At 35.4% G+C, this 25,364-nt stretch overlaps 3 protein-coding genes across 4 annotated transcripts in view; all 3 read left to right on the forward strand.

The window, feature by feature from the left end:
• Positions 1-18,755, forward strand: part of LOC143468457 (sushi, von Willebrand factor type A, EGF and pentraxin domain-containing protein 1-like) — a 36,212-nt gene extending 17,457 nt beyond the window's left edge. Inside the window, exons 38-39 of the mRNA XM_076965680.1 lie at positions 18,136-18,324; positions 18,476-18,755. Coding sequence (XP_076821795.1) covers positions 18,136-18,324; positions 18,476-18,675 — 389 coding nt within the window. The 3' untranslated portion in view covers positions 18,676-18,755. The remainder of the gene's footprint in view (positions 1-18,135; positions 18,325-18,475) is intronic.
• LOC143468587 (uncharacterized) lies at positions 4,788-17,945 on the forward strand. Its single transcript, XM_076965902.1, has 31 exons — positions 4,788-6,118; positions 6,396-6,480; positions 6,596-6,742; positions 6,996-7,214; positions 7,364-7,504; positions 7,597-7,773; positions 7,904-8,101; positions 8,245-8,430; positions 8,631-8,848; positions 8,956-9,085; positions 9,179-9,307; positions 9,387-9,466; positions 9,656-9,791; positions 10,063-10,208; positions 10,288-10,411; positions 10,493-10,617; positions 10,771-10,972; positions 11,050-11,194; positions 11,456-11,603; positions 11,750-11,927; positions 12,009-12,164; positions 12,338-12,508; positions 13,148-13,330; positions 13,436-13,615; positions 13,918-14,097; positions 14,933-15,112; positions 15,175-15,354; positions 15,730-15,909; positions 16,506-16,676; positions 16,887-17,567; positions 17,803-17,945. Exons 1-31 carry the CDS (start codon positions 6,116-6,118, stop codon positions 17,943-17,945), a joined length of 5,322 nt encoding a protein of 1,773 aa, XP_076822017.1. The 5' UTR covers positions 4,788-6,115.
• Positions 18,756-20,407: 1,652 nt separating the features above from the next.
• Positions 20,408-24,237, forward strand: LOC143468569 (sodium/glucose cotransporter 2-like). 2 transcript variants are annotated; one of them, XM_076965879.1, is made up of 3 exons: positions 20,408-20,623; positions 21,476-21,547; positions 24,151-24,237. In XM_076965879.1, exons 1-2 carry the CDS (start codon positions 20,510-20,512, stop codon positions 21,530-21,532), a joined length of 171 nt encoding a protein of 56 aa, XP_076821994.1. In that variant the 5' UTR covers positions 20,408-20,509; the 3' UTR covers positions 21,533-21,547; positions 24,151-24,237. The 2 variants fall into 2 exon arrangements, with proteins under 2 accessions (XP_076821994.1, XP_076821993.1); XM_076965878.1 differs by lacking the exon at positions 24,151-24,237 and adding an exon at positions 21,745-23,253.
• Positions 24,238-25,364: the final 1,127 nt, after the last annotated feature.

The following is a 25,364-nucleotide window of genomic DNA, read 5'->3' on the forward strand; positions in this document are numbered from 1 at the left end:
TAGAGTGACCTTGTTTGTTTTTGTGAGGTAAGTTAAGAAACATGCCAATACGCTATTAAACTAGAAGTTGAGCATATTTTTGAAAACATTCCCGGCACAGCGGTGCGACCCCGCACAAAATCTGAGTGCAATTTCACATGAAAACATCCAGAAAAGCAATCCTTAGGCCCGGCAAATCGTCCTTTATATGCGTGTTATTGTAAAACGTCTAGAATAGAAAATAAACACATAAGTAAAGCAACAAACGTTATAACTCAAAATTACTGTAATCAGTAAAAATATATTCACTGTTTATCAACAGAAGGTGACGTTAAGTTGTCTTGTTGCCGATACTAGAATTCTCATTTCCTTGTTACATCACAATCACTCAAAATATGTGCGTATCATTGACCGTATTAAGTGGAGATTTGTCCCAATAAACGAGAGAATAATGAGGTCTAGTGCAGAAGTGCACAACCAGGTGACGTCATAATCTGAGTATTTGGGACTATTACGCAAAGGCAATCTGTGGTTACGCACTTCTGCACCAGACCTGAATTATTTGTGCGATGTCAACTTTTGTTCCGTTCTTGGGACTTTTGTTTGAAAAAAGTGGTGAAGATTTGAGCTAAGGAAGTTACTACACCACTGCAGTTAAAGATAGGCGGATTGTTTAAGAGAATTAGAATGCAAAAACTTGCATTTAGCTGTTTTGCCTTTAATTGAAGTTAGATTTACACTAGATGGTAGATTTCAGTTAGGTTTAGGTTACTATGTTATAATATTTAAGCTAGGTTGACAAAATGGTGTGAAAAATAGCTTCGATTTTTCTCCGTGAACAAATGACAGCTTTAGGCTAGTTTCAGCTTTTAAGCTTAAATTTGGAGTTAATTGATACCCATTGCTGTTGAGATATAAATCGTAAGCCATCAAGGTGTTGTGTAAAGGCTTGATAAATTGTGCCAATTCAACAAGAATGGAGTCAACCACGTCGTCATCGAACTTTACAAGGACAGTTGTGAAGCTGGACACCTGGGATATTGTGACTGTTGTTGTCTATTTTGTTCTTGTCGTCGCCGTGGGCTTGTTCATGTGTATAACCTTCGGTCATTGGTCGATTCAACCAACCAATGTGTATTGAATGGTCTTTACCAGGTTTGTTTAATCGTAGCCTACGTTGGTTGAATTGACAGACCACCACAACTTTCAGAACGATTTGTGCAATATTCTGCAATAACTTGGCAAAGGCACTGAAGCGTAAAGTTGAGGTCATTGCTTGCAAACGACAAACTTTTATTCTTTCAATGTGCAATAAGTTGTCGTTTTAAAATCGACAAACGTTTGCTAAAAACATGGTACCATATACAACGAAAACGCACTTTTCAATGCGTTACGATGTGATTTGTAAACACTTTAGTTTGCAAACCTCTGCAGAACAATCAAACAGGCTTTTGAATTGTGATGTCATGAATTCAAGCATTAGATTAACAGGCGTACCTGGCAAACAAGACGAACAATAGTGAAAACAAAGAACTACTAAATCAAATACCATCTCCACTTTACGGTAGCTTCAGAAATATTTTCCGAGCTATTGAAAGGCCTATACTGGTTTGTTTGTTTCTTTGTTTGTCCAATTGGGCTCATTCATTTTAAGTGGGTTTTATCATTTGTTCATCATTGACATTATTGTTGTTTATATCAAACTTAAATTATTTTCTTGATTTGATTTCCTTTCTGTTCTACTTGCGTCTAAAAGCAGATAAATAATCATAAACCTTTTATGAACATCAGATGAGTTTAGTTTTTGTTTATCTTTTAATTTAACCGATATAAACTTTTTAACTGTTGTTGCTCGCTTTCTGTTCCTTGCACAGCATCGAGGCAACGTTTTAGCGACTTTGACTTTGAATCAAATTCATAATAACCAAATTTTATCGTTCCAGGCAATGTGTCGATCTAATCGTGGGACAGTGAATGGATATTTCCTCGCTGGACGATAAATGCTTTGGCTTCCGGTACGACAGTTTTAACGTTTTAGTTTATCTCTAGTATCTACTTGGTACATTAAGATTAGGGTTGAGGTTGGGTTCTGGGTTGGGGTTGTGCAATGGATCTGTTCATTTTTTGAACGACTCTTGTTACTTTGTCATGCATGTGCGTGTTATTGATACTCGGCCAAGTACCACTTATTTCAATTAACTGTCAATTTTAGCAATATTCTCTTGTTCAAATCCTTCAAGGATATCAAGGGCATTCCCCGAAACAAAGAAAAGTGCTTTTTTTAATCGGTGACGTGGTAACATATGAGTGCAACTACGGTTAATAAACATTTTATCTCTTTTATGTTGAATTTCTTATTTCTCCGTATCGAACCCGGAATGTTTACGAAATAAACTTTGGTTTCGCGCGTTCGTCGGTCCATGTCTTGGATACACTGTATTCGCTTTACGACAAATTAGTATTTTAAATTAAACGATTGATTGGTTAGAGACAATTACATACACTGCCATCCTTTTTTTCACCCAAACAACCTCGGAAAACACAAAACATGCTTTTTAATGTTTTCTTTGTGTTTGTGTCGTGTTGTAGATCTGTTATGCTTTTCTTCTTCTTCGTTTGGAGTAGATGGTTTCTTGAGAGAGGGAACAAAAACCTCATATTGTAGGGCAGGTGTTATGCTCTGAAAAACGTTTAAAACACTTTGAAATTGAACACATAAACATGTGTAGCTTTAGATTTGATCAAGTATCAAACTTCTACAACACATAGAAAACACTATGAATAACTACACAATGTTGCACACGTGCTGGCGATCTGTGTTGTATAAAGAATTTTCTTATGTCACGTGATATTTCCAGTTGGTTGCGTTCCAACAGTTTTGAAAGCAGGTCGAAAAGCGCGCGCCAGCGCCCAGCAGTCTTGTTGGGATGCTGGTAATAACAATGCGGGTCTAGTGTACAAGTGCACAATCAGATGACGTCACAGTTCGAGTAACTGAAGTCTAGTATAAAAAAAAGCATCTTGTGGTTGTGCACATGTATTCTAGACCCAGGAATGCAATTTATTACCTAAAATGTTTCGTTATTAAGACTTACCGTAAGTTATCTCATTGTTTACGCATTGTTAGCTGAGTCAATTTATTTCAAGCTTCTCTTTAATTACAAGTTTAGGAAACAGACAACGTAGCCTAGGCTACAAGTTAGGCCTAGACAAAGGTTTTGATGCGCTGTATATGTGGATCATCAGCAATTTATAGCCTATGCCTAAATCTAACGTCGAACTGAAAAACTTATGAAAGACTTGAGATTATAGGCACAGCCTCATAAGCATGCTATAAGCTAGGCTTAGTCTGTAGGCTATGTTTTATTTCCACAATTGTAATCCTGTAGTTGAACTACTTTTTATTAAAATGATGACTTTGTTATTTTACAGAACACTGTCTTGCTGAGCTACTAGCTTATACATTAACTCCTGCTGTACAGGTCTAGCTTTTTCAAAGATCCCATTTGTGTTTTTCTTGACATATGTTGTTTGCAAAAATTAATTCATTTGTGTTACATTGTTATTGAAGTCAAGCTTTATCTGCCCTTAGTGACGAATTAATAAGTTTATTTTTTGTAAAGAAATGGATAAAATGAAGAATGTGCTAACACAATTTATAGTAAACTTAGAAGCTATTTCATGAGATGTTATATATTTATCTTAAATTATTAAATTATTTAAATCTTATCTTAAATGATAATGTGTTTTGAAATTCATGTTGCTCGGACTGCAGAGTTGAGTGCATCAAACAACCAAAAACGACAAGTGCGGGTGCGCAAAAATGCTCGGACGCAATGGAAGGGTGCAAATTGCCATGTAATTTGTAACAGTTTGACTTATTCAATCTTCAAATCGATTGAAAATTGATTGCAAAGAACTCATGTCGAAGACATTAAATGAAAATATATAACCCATTTAAGCAAAAAGCTCATGAAATAAACTATCGAATGCGCCTATTTCAAGCTCTGCAGTCTCGCATGTTGCAACCCAACCAGTTGCAACATATATCAATGTTAGATTTTAACCAATATTCCATTAACATACGTAGAGTTAAGTCTTTTCCAAAGTATAGATTATTGTCAAGAAAATAGTTTTTGTCAAATTGGGGAAAATAATATTGATATTTCCTGCTTGTAACTGTTGGATTCCAGCTGCATTCTCGTAAAATTATGTTAAACTCCGCCGCACAGACAAATGCACATCTTGGCCGCGCATTTGGGCAGTAAATGGAAGCAGAATTAGATTACGAATAATTGTAATTGTAAACGTCATATGAGTTTTTTCCAAACCAATAAAGAAATTGGTCAGTCGTACATTACGAAAATTCAAACTCATCTCCGCCGCCCAGTATGCAAAGAATGCAGTATGGATTATTCCTTCATTGGTTATCATGTAGGCCTAGATTGCTTCACCAAAGTTAAACTGTGTTATATGTATTTGTATATTATATTTTGACCTAGCCCAGGTGTTATTGCAAGAAAATATTTTAGTTTTTTTGTATCATGCATATACATTCAAAAGCAAATTTATGCTATATGTCGAAATTATACTTATTTTATATACATTTCTCTTTTAGATAATGACTTGGATAGTGTATTATTTCGTAAAAAGCAACTGACTAATTTGGTCTGAAGATGTTCTTGAATCAAGTATCTAAATTAAGGTAAGTTGTTTTATTGGTGTTGTCATTTTATGATATTTTATCTTTAAATGTAGCAACATTTACTCTAAATTAATCATATTAAAGTTTGATTTTATTTTTCCAGAAATAAGCAAAGGAAAATTTCCCAGTGCCATTTTCTCAACGTCCATCAAAAATGCCTTTGTTGGGTTTGTAGGATTTTTGCAACTCAAAAATGTAATATCATGTATAGAAATGTAACATTTTACTTTGTAATAGTCTGATCTGTTTGCACCATATTACGTTTAGGAATGACTTTAATGCACTATTGTTAGCTTGAATTGTGTGAGTTTTATGGATTAAATAATGTCTAAAATAGTTTTTCAAGTCTGCAAATAATTTGATGGTAGCAAAGAAATCCATAATTGAGCCAAAGCTTTATAATTTTTATGATTTTCTAAAATGATTGTTGTCTTATGTTTATTTTTAGTTTTACTTGTGGTCAATACAGTTATTAATTCTCTCCAAGTGTGTGTCTTAAACAAAATACGGTAACCTGCTTGTTGTCAGCCTAGAAGCTCTTATTAAACAGGATTTTGTCTTTAAATGAGTTTCGTTAACTTTTACGTTTTGTACATTCAATGTCAATTAACTTCAAAGTGTGGTTGCAATATATTACTATTGAAAAATAAAAAGCTACAAGTAACAGAACACATTGAAAAAAAGGAAACAAGTCAGATCAAAACACTACAGAAAGTAAACACGTCCGATAATAAACCCACAAAAAAGAAAACATTTGAACAGCCAAACACGTGAATTTGCAACACCTTAAATTATAACTTGTTGCAAATTAAACATGTAAAAAAGGCACTTTTGTGGTGTTTAAATTTGGTGTAATTTTGGTTAATACAAAAGTTACTTTGCAGGAAGTTATGACACCCGCATACACCGGGCTCGTTTTCACATCAACGGTGAATTTTTGCACCGCTCATGATCGCTAAGATCAACCACGATCTATTTTTAAGACCCAGACCAGCATTTATATTGACTCAAATCACCAAAACAATGGCTGGAAAAAGATAAAAAGGAAAGAAACTAAAGAGGATAAAAGCCTTAAACTGGAAAACTTGCGAGAAATAGTCTTATATGCAAACAACTATAATGCAATAATAAACGTTATATGTTAGTAACGAAGTTCGTCACAAATTGTAAGTTGTACACGATTGTAAGTTTCGCATCATAAAAACAAACGTGAAATTAATTTCAGCCTCTTGACGTAAAACCAAATGTTATTTATTCCAAAGTTTACCGTAGGCATGAGCTCCCGGCCACTCACCAACTACAAATTGTTGTCGACGTTGCACATTTTAAAAAACAATGACTCGAAACGAACTGACGTCAGAAGAAGAAAGCTACAGGATATACTTCGTCTAGGAACCAGGCAATTTGGTCAACTTGGCTTGTTTTGCACGAATGGTTGGTTTCACAAGTGTTTTTGTTTCTTGAATGAGCTTTATACATTACTAGATAACAACAGGGTTCGTTTGAAGAAAAGATATTGCCGTTTAGCCATGTTTTAGTTATAGCAGTTTATTTCCAGTTTAATTACAGATCAGCACCGACCTGTGAAGGTGATTGATGAATGTAATTTTGAAAATAGAAATCTGTGGCAAAACCTTTAGTAATGTGGGTTGTTTCTTTTTTCGCTCCAGGCAATTAGACCTACGCTTATAAGATTCCCTTAATGTTATAGAAAGAAACTTTCGTTTCGGAAAACATGGAGATCAAGTTTTGTCAAGTTTGTGCAGTAATCGTTTTGCTTTCAACAACTTACCAAAGTAAACGAGTATGACATATGTTATTGTATTAGTCAAAGATACTAAAGATGGTAAAAAATTATATGTTTGTGGAAACGATTTCTGATTATGCTACAATTGATTCTTGTTTTCAAAGTCTCAGCTCAGTGTCCAAGACGAAACCAAACAAAGGCAGATGCTGTAGGACGACCTTGTCGTAAGCTCTGTTCGTCACAAGCTCAGTGCAAAAATGGAAAAAAATGTCGCTGTGATCACGAATGTGGAATGTCTTGCATCAATATGAGTGAGTTATAATGTGTTCCTGATAAAGCTTGAATATAAAAATTAATGATTTGTGCTTGCTTAAAGCTGGAATGTAAGACTGAATGATTTGACAGTAAAGTTATGAAGACAAGATTATTTTAACATGTATGTACGGTCAGCGAAAGTTTTTCGTTTCCTTTCAAACATTTCAACAAGTGTTCGTGTAATTTTATGAAGTTATACAGCTGAAAAATGAAACCAGAAGTTTACATAATATTTAACATTATTCATAGATAACTTTTGCGGTCTACCATCGGTGATACCAAATATGGCGACAGTTCGCGTTTATCGAAGACACTCGAACGGATCACTCTTATTGAAACCGTCGCCACCTTACCAGTATGATGATATGGCTGAATATGAGTGTGCGCCTGGTTACCGTTTAGAAGGATCTCAAAATTTTAACTTATGCCATGGAAGGAAAAGTTGGACTAGATTGGCGGTTTGTGCTCGTAAGTGAATGTCAATAAACATCAAAGATAAAGTCTTTCACAGCGCGTTGTTATGAAGCGTTTTATGATATGTTGCTGTAACCAAAGCATTTGCTATTATCTCCAAAATAACAAGGTCGTTGCACATAAACTTGTTACTTTATTTTCAGGAAGTTGCCGCAGGTTTGATCAAGAAAAAGTTTTGCAAAATCTCATGATATGCGGAACAAATTGTGTGACCAGTTCAGACTGCACGGAAGACATGAGTTGTGTGTGTGATGGGTATTGTGGTAGGACTTGCGTGAACCCAGGTCATATATTTACACATAATAATATCAATTATCTTTATTTTTATGTAACTTTCATTGACTAAGTGTTGTATTTCAAAAATTATTTTTCAAAGACATTGATTGCGGGGAAGCCCCACCATCCACACACGCTTCAATTAAACATGACGGAGAAGGATTTCAACGAAGAGGTTACTACAGGTGTGACGTCGGATTTTATCCTCAGTCCGGAGATTTAACGAGGAAATGCACAGGAGGAGGAACCTGGAGTGGAAGATTGATCAACTGCGCTCGTGAGTAATTTGCCAAGGTCATGTTGAAAAATCAACCTACTAGTTTAAACGTTTTCTAGGAACAAAAATGATTGATTTTAACGTCACAAACATGGTTTTGGAATTATTCCAATTTGCTAAAACGTTATAGCTACAACTTGTGGTGATCCATTGCCTTCTATTCGATCGATGGGTGGCGACATTGTGCAGGATCAGCATGGCCCATATTTGGTTGGACACCAAGTGACGTTTCAGTGTTCTCCAGGGCAACGGTTTCTAGGAGACAGCGTTCAAACGTGCATGGAAGACGGACAGTGGAGTGGATTAAACGCAATTTGTGATTTGATTGGTGAATGAAGCTTTTGCTGATTTGGAAAATATTTAAACTATGCTTTGTTGGAGTTTTCATCCAATGCCTTAAAATGAAAGGAGTATTTTAACTGAGACTGAATTATAGAAAAATACTTGTAATTTGTCGTGGTTTTTATTTAGATGATGAATCAAGATGTCCGCATCCTGGAGTTCCAATAAACGGTAATCTCTTGACAAGGAGCAATTTCACGGTGGGAGCGATGGTTGAGTTTGAATGTGATGAAGGATACTCGATGATTGGAGATCGACAACAAGAATGTTTTTACTTCCTACAGTGGAGCGATGGTGGTGCTCCAAAATGCATAGGTGTCGTAAGGAGCTCATCGTAATAACAAAAGTGTAAACTGTATCTTTATATATCCGATAAAGTTTAGAATATTATTAAGTCTCTCAATCTGGCAAAGAAAGGCGCGCAATATAGTACGTACTAATGGGTGCGTGTTCAAAGTTCAAAAGCTACAGAAACGTTTCATTTTCTTAACGCATGAAACTGTGCTTTTCTTCAGACCCTCGATACCCTGCCAGCAATTCAGCTCCTTTACGTCGACTTCAAGGAAATTTGGAAACAACTGAAGATCTTGTCCACAGCCACAGCCTGGGTCATTCATTATCATCAACATCAACAATATTGCATGAAACAATCTTTGTTATTGATATTTCTGAAGATGTCAGTGATGAAACTCTTAGAGTTTCCCTGAATTTTGCTGAGAAACTTGTAATTGAGGTTGGTAAATACTTTCATTTTTTTAAAGTAGGGCTACATAATTTCTATCTTGTATGTAGACGAGCATCAAATTATTTGTGCAAACAAATTCATTTTTAAATTTACAGGCAAGCAGAGACAACTACTTGAAATGCGCCATCATTGTTTTTGCCTCAGGATCCAAAGTTGTCCTGAGGTTTTCTTCAGTTCCTACACAAGAAGTAATTCAATCGCTGAGAAGTATTTTAGCAGACAGAGGTAAAGGAGAAAGAGAAGTTGAAACAAAAATGTAATGCTCATAAAATGAGCTTTAAATAATAAAAAATGTTATCAACTCGTGATTTGGCGCAGAAAAGTTCGTGCAAAATGTGGGTGAACTGAGAAACACTGCGGAGGGTTTGCGAAAATTACGGGAAGTCTATTCAAGGATCGCACAAAACATTTCGGAAAACATGAGAAATATTTTCTTGTTTATCAATGGTAAAAGGAGTATAATATGTACGTCATCAACTCAGTTATACCCAAGAATTTAGTTACAGATTGTTTTTCATTTTTTAAGGTCAACATTTTCCAGGACTGATTTCCCCAAAAATCGTGATGCAAGATTTCATAGATGGATTATCGAAAAATTTGCCAAACGTACATTTGTGTGGATTTCATCTACAAACTTTTAATTTATTAAATAATATGTTTGAATTTTCAGGAGCGCTATAAAAGTCAACACTTAAACATTAATGTTTGGATATTTCATGTTTTGGATTTATCTAACTTCTTTTTGGTTTGAATTTTGTTCTCATTTGACACCAGGAATGACGCATTATGTTTTAGATTTACGTAATAGCATTTGGATCAATTGTTCATGAGAGTGCCACCTATGACGAACTCCAATCCTTAACTTATCCCAGACACTTACTTTTGGTCAACCCAACTTCCATTGAAGTACCCGATACTTTAAAGGGCAAAGGTTAGTTCTAAGCTAGCAGTTCAATTGTAAAGCTTATTACTTGATTCTACTGAAATACTTTTAAACGAGAAAAGTTCAACATGAGGTTTAAATTTTGAAACAAATTAAAAATCATCATAACAATTTAAAACATGGACTAACATAAGTTTTTTCAAACCACTGTGTACTTTTATTATAGTCAAAATCCATTCAACCATCGCAGTTAAATTTTAAAATTATTTGAAAAACAATGAAATACGATTTAAACAAGACCAACAAAATGCTTCTATAGACTTTTGTCAATGCGGAACATCTGGAGATGTTGGAAATGTGAAGAAAAGAGCAAGTATTGGCAGAGTTGTAAAAGGAACAAAAGCAAATTTGGCTGCTTGGCCTTGGCAAGTTCTAATAGCAGAACATCGAGCAAGAATTTCAAACGTAAGCTTGATTATTTACATATATAGCATTAACACTCAGCTAAAATTTCGAGTTTACCTAAAAGATGTTACGTTTGTAGACATATCGCCGTGTTAGAGGCGGTGGGTCTTTAATCAACCATCGATGGGTTCTCACAGCTGCTCATGTCTTTCATGGCATGGCAAGACCAAGAGATTGGGCGCACAATATCTTGCTTACGTTTGGTTGGTTGCATCTCATTGAAAGATTGTTTTGTAAAACAACAAAGCGTTGGTTAGGTTTTTTGTGTAACAATTGTTTCAAAGGAATTCGACAGTTACCGGAAAGCGATCAATCTCAGCTTTCTTCAAATGTACAAGTTTTTCGAGCAGAGAAGATTTATGAGCACGAAAACTTTTCCATCAACACATTTGATTACGACATAGCTTTGGTAATTTTGTTTAATCAAATAGCATTAGAAGTTTGATGAAACCAGAATATGTTGCAACTGAAAAGTGTTTCAAAACAGGAGATATATCTTGTATGTTTGAAATCAACTTTTTTTCTGAAAACACTGACAAACAAAATCGATATGTTGCTACAGGTTCTTGTAGGCAGAGAATTGAAGCAACTTGGCTTGTACTGGCAGCAAACTGGAAATGCAGGTTGGGTGAATTATACGTCATATGTGAGACCAGTGTGCTTGCCATGCATGGATGGAAATTGCGTCGGTGAATATTTGGAGAGAAATAAAAGGACGTTTTTTGGGAGAAAGATTTCAGAAAATGATAAATGCACAACTGAAGGTAGGTCATGTACAATTGCAGAAAATATCTTTTTTTAAATGATTTTGTCCGTAAATTGAAGCTTAAAATTGTTTTAGGCGACTGGTTGATCGAAAAAGGAGAACTTGAAAGAAAGTCTGTTTTAACAGTCGTTACTGGTTTTGGTGAAACAGGGATTCGTAATCGTAGTCGTATTTCGAAATTTTTAAACCAAGCACTAATTCGACTTCATAACGATGAAAGGTGACTCCAAAGTAAATTTCATTTCTCAGAAGCTTGATTTGAATGAATGGAATAAATATGAAAAATGAGATGGCTTGTAGAGCTTTTTACAAAAGAAATAAAACTATGACTGCGACTGCGGCTGCGACTGTCATTGTCACTGTCACTGTTACTGTCACTGTAACTGGGTAAACTATGAAAAATTTGAAGTTGCTGTGCTCTTAGAGATTTTTAAACATGAAGGGGTTTACGAAGTGTTAGTTTTATTTCATAAATTTTCAGGTGCAATCGAAGTATTGCACAAATGAGAAAACAAGGTTTACCCGAAGGAATAACGTTTACTGACCAAATGATTTGTGGAATTGGGGGAAACCCTGGTATTATAACTGATACATGTAAAGGAGACAGCGGCGGACCACTTGTACGAGAGGTGGGCGAAGCTGAAACAGAGATTTGCTGAATCTCAATTATAGCAAATGTTAATTTTTTATGAGTTTTTTCTGAAAATTTAAGGAGGATTACCTAAAGTAAATGCAAATTTACATGATATTTATTACGTTTCAATTTTATTTGCAGTTCAAAGTGAATGTTCTTGGCAAGGGATGTTGGATACAAATTGGAATTGTGAGCTGGGGTTGGGGATGTGGATCAACATACACAGAAAACGGCATAAAACACCAATTTCCAGGATACTACACAAGCGTAACTCCGCTAATGTCCTGGATTACTGAAATACAACAACAAACAGAATCAGGTTCTGTTCCCATTAGTCGAAATATTGTAATTTACCAAATAAAAACAAACGTTTGCAATAATTAATTTAAATATTTACTAGAATTATCTCATCTTGACTCATTCTGTCGTGCTGATCGTTGCCAAGTGGAGGAAGGAAGAACTTGCAGGAAATCTTGTGAGAATGATGCAGATTGTAGAGGAGCACTGAAGAGATGTGTTTGTGATGACGTTTGTGGAATGTCTTGTATTAATCCAAGTAACAATTTGATGAAAACAAAATAGTTGTACTGTAGTAGAAAACCGATAACGGGACATTTATTATGTTTTCAAGTAAAGGAAGCAATTTATTGGCAAATTCCAAGCAATCTTGGTCCAGTTTTTTTACACGTTTTCGGCTTTACAATAATCATTTATTTGTTTCTTAATTAGGAGCTCCTTGTGATGATTTGGATACATTCAGCAATGGGACAATCGAAGGCGATAAAACTTATGGCAATACAGTTCATTACACTTGCAATGATGGATTCATTCTCAAAGGAACAAGAACCAGGACATGTAGATCCGACAAAAAATGGACCGGAACAGCTCCAACTTGCTTGGGTAAGATTGGCTGTGTCGAGATTTACATTTAAGCGCATTTATGCAGTTACCATTCAAGCAACTTTCCCAAATTGAACCACACCTGACAAGGAATATATACCAAGTCCATTTATATCGCGATGGATGGTATATAATGTAAAACTATATGAGTTATGTTTGCATCAATTTAACTTCTACTTTAAGTTATAGAAGTTTCCTAATTCCATTCATTTGTCTACAACATAATCAAATGCTTTATCAATTTGTTCAATAAAACATCTATATACGCTTGCATTAGAAAGTTAGTTTATTTTGCTACGATTTTTAAATGTAAATACCGTTCACTGTTTTACGAAAAATTAATTTACGAAATTATTGTTTTGGAGTTCATTGTTTAACGTTTTAAGTCTTTTATTGTATATATTGTAAAAAAAACACATACAAAAATATGCTTGGTTAATTTCCATGACAAGAATGTGTTCAACTAACAATTTATTTATTTACGGTTCTAACAAAGCAATGGCCAGTTGCTGCACATAATAACTATAAGTCAGGGGCTTCTCTTGTTCTTGACGAACCGATAAGTAAGATAGCATATACGTGATTTACACTTGTAGGTTACTTACCTTTTCTATTAAGCAAAATTTTTATTGTAAACAGAGATAGAATGCGTCGTACCCAGGGCTCCAAGCTTCGGTTCTGTTGAACCTCCAAGCTTTAGCAGAGTGGCATTGGATGAGACCATAACATACTCTTGTGGTCGAAAATATCGACTGGCTGGTATCTCTAAGGCAACTTGCAAAGAAGACCGAGCATTCACTTCCCCACCACCACGTTGCCAAGGTAGGTTTTGTTAAGATAAAAAGTGTAATGGTGGGATGATAAAAGAAAAGAGATGTTTAAAATGTTGAAATTTTATCAATCACATCCAATTAAACAATTTTCCAGAAATAACCTGTCCACATCGAACCACACCTGCTCACGCCAGACCAAGTTCTTTGAAGTCGCGATGGGTGGTAGATGATGTTCTAAGTTACACTTGCAATGTTGGGTATGACTTTAGGGGAAATCCTTCATCAACCTGTCTAGTTAGTGGAAGCTGGTCAAATACTTTGCCATATTGCCGCAGTGAGCAATTTATTGTATTTTTGTCATCTTATTACTATTCTATTGTCACATTTGTACTAAGACGTAAAGTTACTCAGATATAGAGAACATTCATCTCATTGTAAACATATTGTCACACTATTTGGAGAAAAAGTGATCATCAAGAATTGCCATTTCTACCTTCTAATAAAGCATAGCGTTGTAACAGAATTAATTCTGCAGAAATACAACTTTACAGAATTATTGCTTCACAATCACTGTGAGTTATTACCAACACTCTGAAAGAGCACGTAACACTCATAATGTGCACGTTGATATTTCAGTACGACGATGTGTACACCGAGACGTTCCAGAACATTCTACAGCTAACCCTAATAAAAGTCAATGGGTTTATGGCGACAGAGTCACTTACACTTGTGATCGTGGCTACGAGTTGTCAGGACCGGCTGAATCACGCTGCACGTCAAGTGGTCGTTGGTCTGATCCTCCACTTACTTGCACAAGTAAGTTGGGAGCAAGTTGATGTTGAAACAGTTTCACGTGTTGCTTTTAAACGATACTGAACAATACAATCTCATTTTCACAACCATTTTCCGAAACAAGATTTCAAACTAATAGTATTCCGCGGAACATATTTCCGAAAACTACGGAATTGGTAAAATTGCGGAAATTATAAAATGTTGATGTTTGAAATCCTTGGTGATGTCACACGGGATTTTACCGTTTTGAAAAAAGAAGGAGTGGCTTGAGTAAGTTAATGCGTTGTACTTGTTCTAATAAATCGACTGCTACGGACAAAACGGGTTACTGTAGAATAGATAATGTGCTCATACAAAATGAACAGTTTGCTTAACAAAATACAATACTTGTATATCCGGGCAATATTTGACCTAAAATCACTGATTCCGTGTTTTAACACAAGCGATAAATATATTTGAGTCTTCAAATTTTACATTGCAATATTTTCTTGTTTACTAGCGACAGGCTGCCAAGGTGATCGTCATTCTGGTTTCAATTTCGATTTTGAAAAGGCAATCACAAAACTTAAAACCAACTTAAGGTGTAAATTACACATTCATGCTCGGTAAAGTCACCAGTTTAAACAACCATATTTTCATAGCACCAAGTTTTATTTTCAGGAAAACTCAATTGTGAAGTAAATTTTAAGGCACAACGCTTTAACTGATCTGCTTTTCTCTAACCACGTTTCGCATCAAGTCCCATTTTGTTGGAAATTTAGATCAAACTAATTAATCCGATTATGAAATTTCAGTTCAGATATTTTAATTTTCATGTATTATGCCTTTTCTGTAACAAATGTTTGCATTTTTCAAACAGTCAAAGAATGCGACGTGCCTAGCCCTCCACCTGCTGGTTCTGTTGCTCCTGCTGTTTACAGAGTGAAGTATGATGAAGCTATAACTTATTCCTGTGATCGAAAATATCGCTTGGTTGGTCAGACTGAAGCCACTTGTCGGGAAGATCGAACATTTTCTAGTCCACCACCACGATGCAATGGTGAGTGATTTTAAGTTTACAACATTTCTATTTTTAATGTTAGCTAAACATTTTTTTCTTAGAAATAACCTGTCCACGTCGCACCACACCTGCAGACGCCAGGCCAAGTTCATTGAAGTCGCTATGGCTGGTAGATGATGTTCTAATTTACACTTGCGATGTTGGGTATGACTTGAGGGGAAATCCTTCATCAACCTGTCTAATTACTGGAAGCTGGTCAAATACGTTGCCGAACTGTATTAGTAAGTATGAATTTTTTAAACCAAAATCGTATGTTTAAACTACAAGCTTGTTGTTATCATTCAAATTGCCGAAGCAATAAAAAATTCGTTTGCCAAATGCGATGGTAAGTTGGTAACTGAACAAAGTAGTTTAAACTGGGTTTGTCTTATATTTTTTTTGTTCAGTACTTGTGGTGTTATGCTTTGTGTGCAGTATAGTTATATACCTCGCCGTGTAATAGGCTCTCTAATATCTTTCAAGGCCGTAACTGGGGTAAAATTTTAACCGAGGCTACAATATGATAAGCAATCATCGCATCTGGGGAAGCTGCGTTAAAAGTGCACCTCGTGACTCGATAATGAAATATTAAATGAATACTTTGAATGCTCTTCTAGCTGCTTCGTGTGAAGAGCTAGAACCTTTAGAGAACGGAGAAATTGCTGGAAGCCTAACATACGGAAGTGAGGTCACATACACATGCAACGATGGATACGTTTTGGTTGGCAGCAGCACAATAAGATGTCGATCTGACAAGACATGGAGTGGATCAGCACCATATTGTGATGGTGTTCTGAGTAATGTTTGTAATTACAGTTTTTTCTGTTTTTAATGAATTTCATTATTTGCCTCCACTGAAATCCCTTGTTTCTAACCTCTAACTCTAACTCTAAAGAAACTCAAACTCAAAGTCTAAAGTTTCAGTCATGGATTCAGTAAGTTTGTGTTTAGCAAAATGTTTATTTGATGCATCCTTTGCATTAATAATTATCGTTCAGATAAACAAAGACTCTTGGGTTTGAAATCAAAATGCATTTGATTTTGGAAAAACATTCGGTGAAGTTTAAATCAATCAGAAAGTTGACCCTTAACTAGAAGGAGATCATGAATTTAATTATATTCTTGTATTTACTAGTTTTTTTTCTAGGAATTGGTTTCAAAGCTTACAAAGTTTTTATAACTAAACTGTCGTCGATGTCGATAAGTTACCGTATAAAAGCCGTAACAGTTGATTTATATGTTTCTAGATTATGACGTCCTGTTCTTATAAATCAAATATTTTAATGTGCTTTGCAACTTATGTAAACTGCACGCAAACTAGTTCTTATCATTTGTCACAAAAGATCGAACCATATTATCAGGCTAACTTTAAACTTAATATTTTTATGAACAGCTACTTGGTCATCGTGGGACGAATGGTCAAGATGCTCCAGGGAATGTGGAGGCGGATTGCAACGAAGAAGCAGAAATTGCCAAGCTTATATGAGGCAGCGAACAAATTGTCCGGGACCTGATTTTGAAAGTAGGAAGTGCAACACTCGTAGTTGCTTCAATGATGGGTTCAGTAAGTTTGTGTATAAACAAGATGTTTATCTGATGCATCCTTTTGCATTAATTATATATTGTTCAGAAAAACAAAGAATTTTGGTTTTCAAAGCAAATGCATTTGATTTTAGAAAAAACATTCAATAAAGTTTAGTTATTGGATCAATTAGAAAATTGACCTTTAACCAGAAGGAGATCATGAACTTAATTATATTCTCGTTTTTTCCAGGATTTGGTTCCAAAGCTTACAAAGTTTTTTTAACTAAACTGAATTACGACGATGCTAAGAAAAGTTGCCGTGATAAAGGTGGCAGGCTGGCCATGCCTAAAACAAGAGCAATTCATGAGAGAATCTTGCGTGAGCTGCCAAAACCTGGTACTTACCTGGTCGGTATGACAAAGCAACGAGGTGTCTGGCTGTTTGACGACGGGACCAGGGTTCCCTTACGTGGAGATCGAGGTTATCAAGCCTGGGGTCAAGGAAAACCAGATAATTATGGTTGGTGGGGTGAAAGTTGCGCTGGAATACGACGCATACGACGAGATTTGGCAGACTGGAATGACGTGCGATGTTCTGGTTGGCGTATTAACTACAACTACATTTGCGAAACAGAGGAAGCCAATGTTCTTCCAACAGGTTATTTGAAAGAGGTTTTAAATGAAAAAGTGAAACCCAATTGGTCAAAACTACAACGTCACATCTTAAATTGTTTTACGGTTCTAGACTTAAGTTGTCTTCGACCGATCATCCCGGCTTCAGTTTTAATGTCAGGGCGAAACGAAGCAACTCACAGGGCAGGGACGACCCTGACCTTCTCTTGCGCAGATCAACGCCTAAAGTTGAACGGGAACTCACCAATCACGTGCAGGGAAGATGGCACGTGGGACAGAGAACCTCCTAACTCGTGTTGTAAGAAACGTTTTTTTCTAGTTGTCTTGCTAACAGCTTAACTTCATTTTCTACGTGCAAATACCATTAACGTCAGGTATTTAAAAACTTTGAATATCGAAAAGACTTCCGTTGTTTGCACACTGAGCAGCTGGTTAGTAGCCAAACTGTATTTATTTATGCACTGTATACCTACATATTTCTCATGAATGTATAAGCGTCTTGAACCCCGCACGTGAATGGTTTTGTTTCGCAGTGATCAGAGATCCTTGCCGAGACAATCCTTGTCAAAATGGCGGCGTTTGTCGAAGAAATGGAAACAACTATCGATGCGATTGTCCTCAATTATGGTGGGGCTACAACTGCAACAAAGGCAAGATCTGCTACTACATAGATTGATGCATGATTGAATAAACTGATACAAATTTTCAAAACAAAAACTTTTGCTTCCTCCTGAAAATGTATTGTTGTATGGCAATATAGAACTAGATTTAAACAAATTGAATTATAAACAAACAACGACATAGTTTAAAACAAGATTTTTGGTCGCGCCATAGTATTTTTTAAATCCAATCTATTTTTACTTTAGTTGGGAGAAGGTGCCGAATGATTCCAGATGAAACGGGGAGAAGATTTGGTGTAGTTGGAAATGTTGACTTGTACTTTCCTGGGTCTGTTGTAAGATTTTATTGTGAGGAAGGTTACATGTTATACGGCCACAGAGAGCTCAGATGCACAAACAGTTTTCGATGGAATTTAGCGCCTCCAGTTTGCAAGCGTGAGTCTGTGTTTCAACCAATATGATGAGATTGCAAACGCAGTGGCCTGACTAATTTCAGCTTCATTTCTAGATGCTCCATTTCTTTCTTTTTATTACGTAAAACATAACTATCTAAATTAATTTCTGTTTTTTTCTCTGGTCCTTATAGCAAGCTGCCGCTTTCCTGCATTACAAAGAAATATGAAGATAATTGGACAACGCTCAGCTCAATATGCGGCAGAAGCCAAGTTGGCAGTGAGTTGCGTGGATAATCGAAAACGCTTAAACATGCAGCAGGTTATACAATGCAGAGGATCAAATCGATGGCAGCCAAATATATCGTCCTACCGTTGTTTTTGGAAAATGTAACTCTAATGCGTTTATAAATCTTCATAAATCACCTTCGATAAAAACTGAATTGTTGAAAAAATATAATAGGTGTAAAATTACTTTTGTTCCCCAGAAACGTTTAAGTCCAGCCCCTACATTAAGTATAAAGAAAGATAAAGTATGTTGCAAACAAATTTCCACAATGTGCCATGTATATAAGTGTCGTGTTAGATATTGTTTCATCAGTATGATGCATCGACAAATGATAAAACGACTTTTGAAAAGCATAATCGGACAAAATATTTATTAATCATATCATTCATATGTCATGCAAATCTTGACAACTGTCATTTAGCCTTGAAATCATAGCATTTTTCGACAAGTTCAGTTTTATGATAAAAACCAGTTAGGCATTTTAGACAACGCTTGAAGTACTTTACGAATGACTCTCGTTCAATTACAACTTATACATGACACCTGCATAGCGCTTCAAGCGTAGGCTACTTGTATCAACTCCAAATAAAGCAAAGGTCTGGCTTTTGTGGGAGGAATACAAACAGGCTTTGCAACTGACAACTCATTGCTACTGCGCTAAGACAAAGCAAGCAGAAAAAATGTTGGTAAGTTGATGCAACACTTGAATGCTTGCTTTGTTTCTATTCTCCTCGTATGGATACTGCGTCAGATTTGCCAAAAGATGTTTGCTTTGCTCAAATCTAGAGTCAGTAGTATTAAGTTTTATATCATTGAAGAGCATTTTAGATATAAACGTGAAAAAACAAACTTTGGTTATCTTCGCTATTAAAGGTAGTCCATGCTTGTATATTTAGCATTTCTGAGTATATTTATTATGCAACTGTAACAGACCATGTACAAGTAGCGCATTATCACGTGACGTAAAATACGTTAGAGTGATCTTGTTTGTTTTTGTGAGGTGAGATAAGGAACATGTCAATATGCTAACAAACTAGAAGTTGGACATATTTTTCAAAACATTCCCGGCACAGCGGGGCGTCCACTCACACAGTTTGAGAGCCATTTCACATGAAAACATTCAGAAAAGCAACCCGTCCGGCCGGGAAGTCGTCATCTATATGCGTGTTATTGTAAAACGACTAGAGTAGAAAATAAACACATAAACACATAAATAAAGCAACAAACGTTATAACTCAAAATTACTGTAACTGGCTAAAATATATTCAATGTTTATCAACAGACGGTGACGTTAAGTTGTCTTGTTGCCGATACTAGAATTATCATTTCATTGTTACACCACAATCACTCAAAATATGTGGGTATCATTGACTGGATTAAGTGGAGATTTATCCCAATAAACGAGAGAATAATGGGGTCTAGTGCCGAAGTGCACAACCAGGTGACGTCATAATCTGAGTAGTTGGGTTAGTATTACGCAAAGGCATTCTGTGGTTATGCACTTTTGCACCAGACCTGAATTATTTGTGCGATGTCAACTTTTTTTCCGTTCTTGGGACTTTTGTTTGAAAAAAGTGGTGAAGATTTGAGCTAAGGAAGTTACTATACCACTGTTGTTAAAGATAGGCGGTTTGTTTAAGAGAATTAGTATGCAAAAACTTGGTTTTAGCTGTTTTGCCTTTAATTGAAGTTAGATTTACATTAGATGGTAGATTTAAGTTAGGTTTAGGTAACTACGTTATAACATTTAAGTTAGGTTAGCAAAATGGTGTGAAAAATAGCTTCGATTTTTTTCTGTGAACAAAATGACAGCTTTAAACTAGTTTCATTTTTTAAGCTTAAATTTGAAGTTAATTGATACCCCTTGCTGTTGAGATATAAATCGTAAGCCATCAAGGTGTTGTGTAAAGGCTTGATAAATTGTGCCAATTCAACAAGAATGGAGTCAACCACGTCGTCATCGAACTTTACAAGGACAGTTGTGAAGCTGGACACCTGGGATATTGTGACTGTTGTTGTCTATTTTGTTCTTGTCGTCGCCGTGGGCTTGTTCGTGAGTATAACCTTCGGTCATTGGTCGATTCAACCAACCAATGTGTATTGAATGGTCTTTACCAGGTTTGTTTAATCGTAGCCTACGTTGGTTGAATTGACAGACCACCACAACTTTCAGAACGATTTGTGCAATATTCTGCAATAACTTGGCAAAGGCACTGAAGCGTAAAGTTGAGGTCATTGCTTGCAAACGACAAACTTTTATTCTTTCAATGTGCAATAAGTTGTCGTTTTAAAATCGACAAACGTTTGCTAAAAACATGGTACCATATACAACGAAAACGCACTTTTCAATGCGTTACGATGTGATTTGTAAACACTTTAGTTTGCAAACCGCTGCAGAACAATCAAACAGGCTTTTGAATCGTGATGTCATGAATTCAAGCATTAGATTAACAGGCGTACCTGGCAAACAAGACGAACAATAGTGAAAACAAAGAACTACTAAATCAAATACCATCTCCACTTTACTGTAGCTTCAGAAATATTTTCCGAGCTATTGAAAGGCCTATACTGGTTTGTTTGTTTCTTTGTTTGTCCAATTGGGCTCATTCATTTTAAGTGGGTTTTATCATTTGTTCATCATTGACATTATTGTTGTTTATATCAAACTTAAATTATTTTCTTGATTTGATTTCCTTTCTGTTCTACTTGCGTCTAAAAGCAGATAAATAATCATAAACCTTTTATGAACATCAGATGAGTTAGTTTTTGTTTATCTTTTAATTTAACCGATATAAACTTTTTAACTGTTGTTGCTCGCTTTCTGTTCCTTGCACAGCATCGAGGCAACGTTTTAGCGACTTTGACTTTGAATCAAATTCATAATAACCAAATTTTATCGTTCCAGGCAATGTGTCGATCTAATCGTGGGACAGTGAATGGATATTTCCTCGCTGGACGATAAATGCTTTGGCTTCCGGTACGACAGTTTTAACGTTTTAGTTTATCTCTAGTATCTACTTGGTACATTAAGATTAGGGTTGAGGTTGGGTTCTGGGTTGGGGTTGTGCAATGGATCTGTTCATTTTTTGAACGACTCTTGTTACTTTGTCATGCATGTGCGTGTTATTGATACTCGGCCAAGTACCACTTATTTCAATTAACTGTCAATTTTAGCAATATTCTCTTGTTCAAATCCTTCAAGGATATCAAGGGCATTCCCCGAAACAAAGAAAAGTGCTTTTTTTAATCGGTGACGTGGTAACATATGAGTGCAACTACGGTTAATAAACATTTTATCTCTTTTATGTTGAATTTTTTATTTCTCCGTATCGAACCCGGAATGTTTACGAAATAAACTTTGGTTTCGCGCTTTCGTCGGTCCATGTCTTGGATACACTGTATTCGCTTTACGACAAATTAGTATTTTAAATTAAACGATTGATTGGTTAGAGACAATTACATACACTGCCATCCTTTTTTTCACCAAAACAACCTCGGAAAACACAAAACATGCTTTTTAATGTTTTCTACGTGTTTGTGTCGTGTTGTAGATCTGTTATGCTTTTCTTCTTCTTCGTTTGGAGTAGATGGTTTCTTGAGAGAGGGAACAAAAACCTCATATTGTAGGGCAGGTGTTATGCTCTGAAAAACGTTTAAAACACTTTGAAATTGAACACATAAACATGTGTAGCTTTAGATTTGATCAAGTATCAAACTTCTACAACACATAGAAAACACTATGAATAACTACACAATGTTGCACACGTGCTGGCGATCTGTGTTGTATAAAGAATTTTCTTATGTCACGTGATATTTCCAGTTGGTTGCGTTCCAACAGTTTTGAAAGCAGGTCGAAAAGCGCGCGCCAGCGCCCAGCAGTCTTGTTGGGATGCTGGTAATAACAATGCGGGTCTAGTGTACAAGTGCACAATCAGATGACGTCACAGTTCGAGTAACTGAAGTCTAGTATAAAAAAAAGCATCTTGTGGTTGTGCACATGTATTCTAGACCCAGGAATGCAATTTATTACCTAAAATGTTTCGTTATTAAGACTTACCGTAAGTTATCTCATTGTTTACGCATTGTTAGCTGAGTCAATTTATTTCAAGCTTCTCTTTAATTACAAGTTTAGGAAACAGACAACGTAGCCTAGGCTACAAGTTAGGCCTAGACAAAGGTTTTGATGCGCTGTATATGTGGATCATCAGCAATTTATAGCCTATGCCTAAATCTAACGTCGAACTGAAAAACTTATGAAAGACTTGAGATTATAGGCACAGCCTCATAAGCATGCTATAAGCTAGGCTTAGTCTGTAGGCTATGTTTTATTTCCACAATTGTAATCCTGTAGTTGAACTACTTTTTATTAAAATGATGACTTTGTTATTTTACAGAACACTGTCTTGCTGAGCTACTAGCTTATACATTAACTCCTGCTGTACAGGTCTAGCTTTTTCAAAGATCCCATTTGTGTTTTTCTTGACATATGTTGTTTGCAAAAATTAATTCATTTGTGTTACATTGTTATTGAAGTCAAGCTTTATCTGCCCTTAGTGACGAATTAATAAGTTTATTTTTTGTAAAGAAATGGATAAAATGAAGAATGTGCTAACACAATTTATAGTAAACTTAGAAGCTATTTCATGAGATGTTATATATTTATCTTAAATTATTAAATTATTTAAATCTTATCTTAAATGATAATGTGTTTTGAAATTCATGTTGCTCGGACTGCAGAGTTGAGTGCATCAAACAACCAAAAACGACAAGTGCGGGTGCGCAAAAATGCTCGGACGCAATGGAAGGGTGCAAATTGCCATGTAATTTGTAACAGTTTGACTTATTCAATCTTCAAATCGATTGAAAATTGATTGCAAAGAACTCATGTCGAAGACATTAAATGAAAATATATAACCCATTTAAGCAAAAAGCTCATGAAATAAACTATCGAATGCGCCTATTTCAAGCTCTGCAGTCTCGCATGTTGCAACCCAACCAGTTGCAACATATATCAATGTTAGATTTTAACCAATATTCCATTAACATACGTAGAGTTAAGTCTTTTCCAAAGTATAGATTATTGTCAAGAAAATAGTTTTTGTCAAATTGGGGAAAATAATATTGATATTTCCTGCTTGTAACTGTTGGATTCCAGCTGCATTCTCGTAAAATTATGTTAAACTCCGCCGCACAGACAAATGCACATCTTGGCCGCGCATTTGGGCAGTAAATGGAAGCAGAATTAGATTACGAATAATTGTAATTGTAAACGTCATATGAGTTTTTTCCAAACCAATAAAGAAATTGGTCAGTCGTACATTACGAAAATTCAAACTCATCTCCGCCGCCCAGTATGCAAAGAATGCAGTATGGATTATTCCTTCATTGGTTATCATGTAGGCCTAGATTGCTTCACCAAAGTTAAACTGTGTTATATGTATTTGTATATTATATTTTGACCTAGCCCAGGTGTTATTGCAAGAAAATATTTTAGTTTTTTTGTATCATGCATATACATTCAAAAGCAAATTTATGCTATATGTCGAAATTATACTTATTTTATATACATTTCTCTTTTAGATAATGACTTGGATAGTGTATTATTTCGTAAAAAGCAACTGACTAATTTGGTCTGAAGATGTTCTTGAATCAAGTATCTAAATTAAGGTAAGTTGTTTTATTGGTGTTGTCATTTTATGATATTTTATCTTTAAATGTAGCAACATTTACTCTAAATTAATCATATTAAAGTTTGATTTTATTTTTCCAGAAATAAGCAAAGGAAAATTTCCCAGTGCCATTTTCTCAACGTCCATCAAAAATGCCTTTGTTGGGTTTGTAGGATTTTTGCAACTCAAAAATGTAATATCATGTATAGAAATGTAACATTTTACTTTGTAATAGTCTGATCTGTTTGCACCATATTACGTTTAGGAATGACTTTAATGCACTATTGTTAGCTTGAATTGTGTGAGTTTTATGGATTAAATAATGTCTAAAATAGTTTTTCAAGTCTGCAAATAATTTGATGGTAGCAAAGAAATCCATAATTGAGCCAAAGCTTTATAATTTTTATGATTTTCTAAAATGATTGTTGTCTTATGTTTATTTTTAGTTTTACTTGTGGTCAATACAGTTATTAATTCTCTCCAAGTGTGTGTCTTAAACAAAATACGGTAACCTGCTTGTTGTCAGCCTAGAAGCTCTTATTAAACAGGATTTTGTCTTTAAATGAGTTTCGTTAACTTTTACGTTTTGTACATTCAATGTCAATTAACTTCAAAGTGTGGTTGCAATATATTACTATTGAAAAATAAAAAGCTACAAGTAACAGAACACATTGAAAAAAAGGAAACAAGTCAGATCAAAACACTACAGAAAGTAAACACGTCCGATAATAAACCCACAAAAAAGAAAACATTTGAACAGCCAAACACGTGAATTTGCAACACCTTAAATTATAACTTGTTGCAATTTAAACATGTAAAAAAGGCACTTTTGTGGTGTTTAAATTTGGTGTAATTTTGGTTAATACAAAAGTTACTTTGCAGGAAGTTTTGACACCCGCATACACCGGGCTTGTTTTCACATCAACGGTGAATTTTTGCACCGCTCATGGTCGCTAAAATCAACCACAATCTACTTTTAAGACCCAGACCAGCATTTATATTGACTCAAATCACCAAAACAATGGCTGGAAAAAGATAAAAAGGAAAGAAACTAAAGAGGATAAAAGCCTTAAACTGGAAAACTTGTGAAAATTAATCTTATATGCAAACAAATATAATACAATA

This window comes from Clavelina lepadiformis, chromosome 8, assembly GCF_947623445.1.
Source record: "Clavelina lepadiformis chromosome 8, kaClaLepa1.1, whole genome shotgun sequence".
NCBI classification, from domain to species: Eukaryota; Metazoa; Chordata; class Ascidiacea; order Aplousobranchia; family Clavelinidae; genus Clavelina; species Clavelina lepadiformis.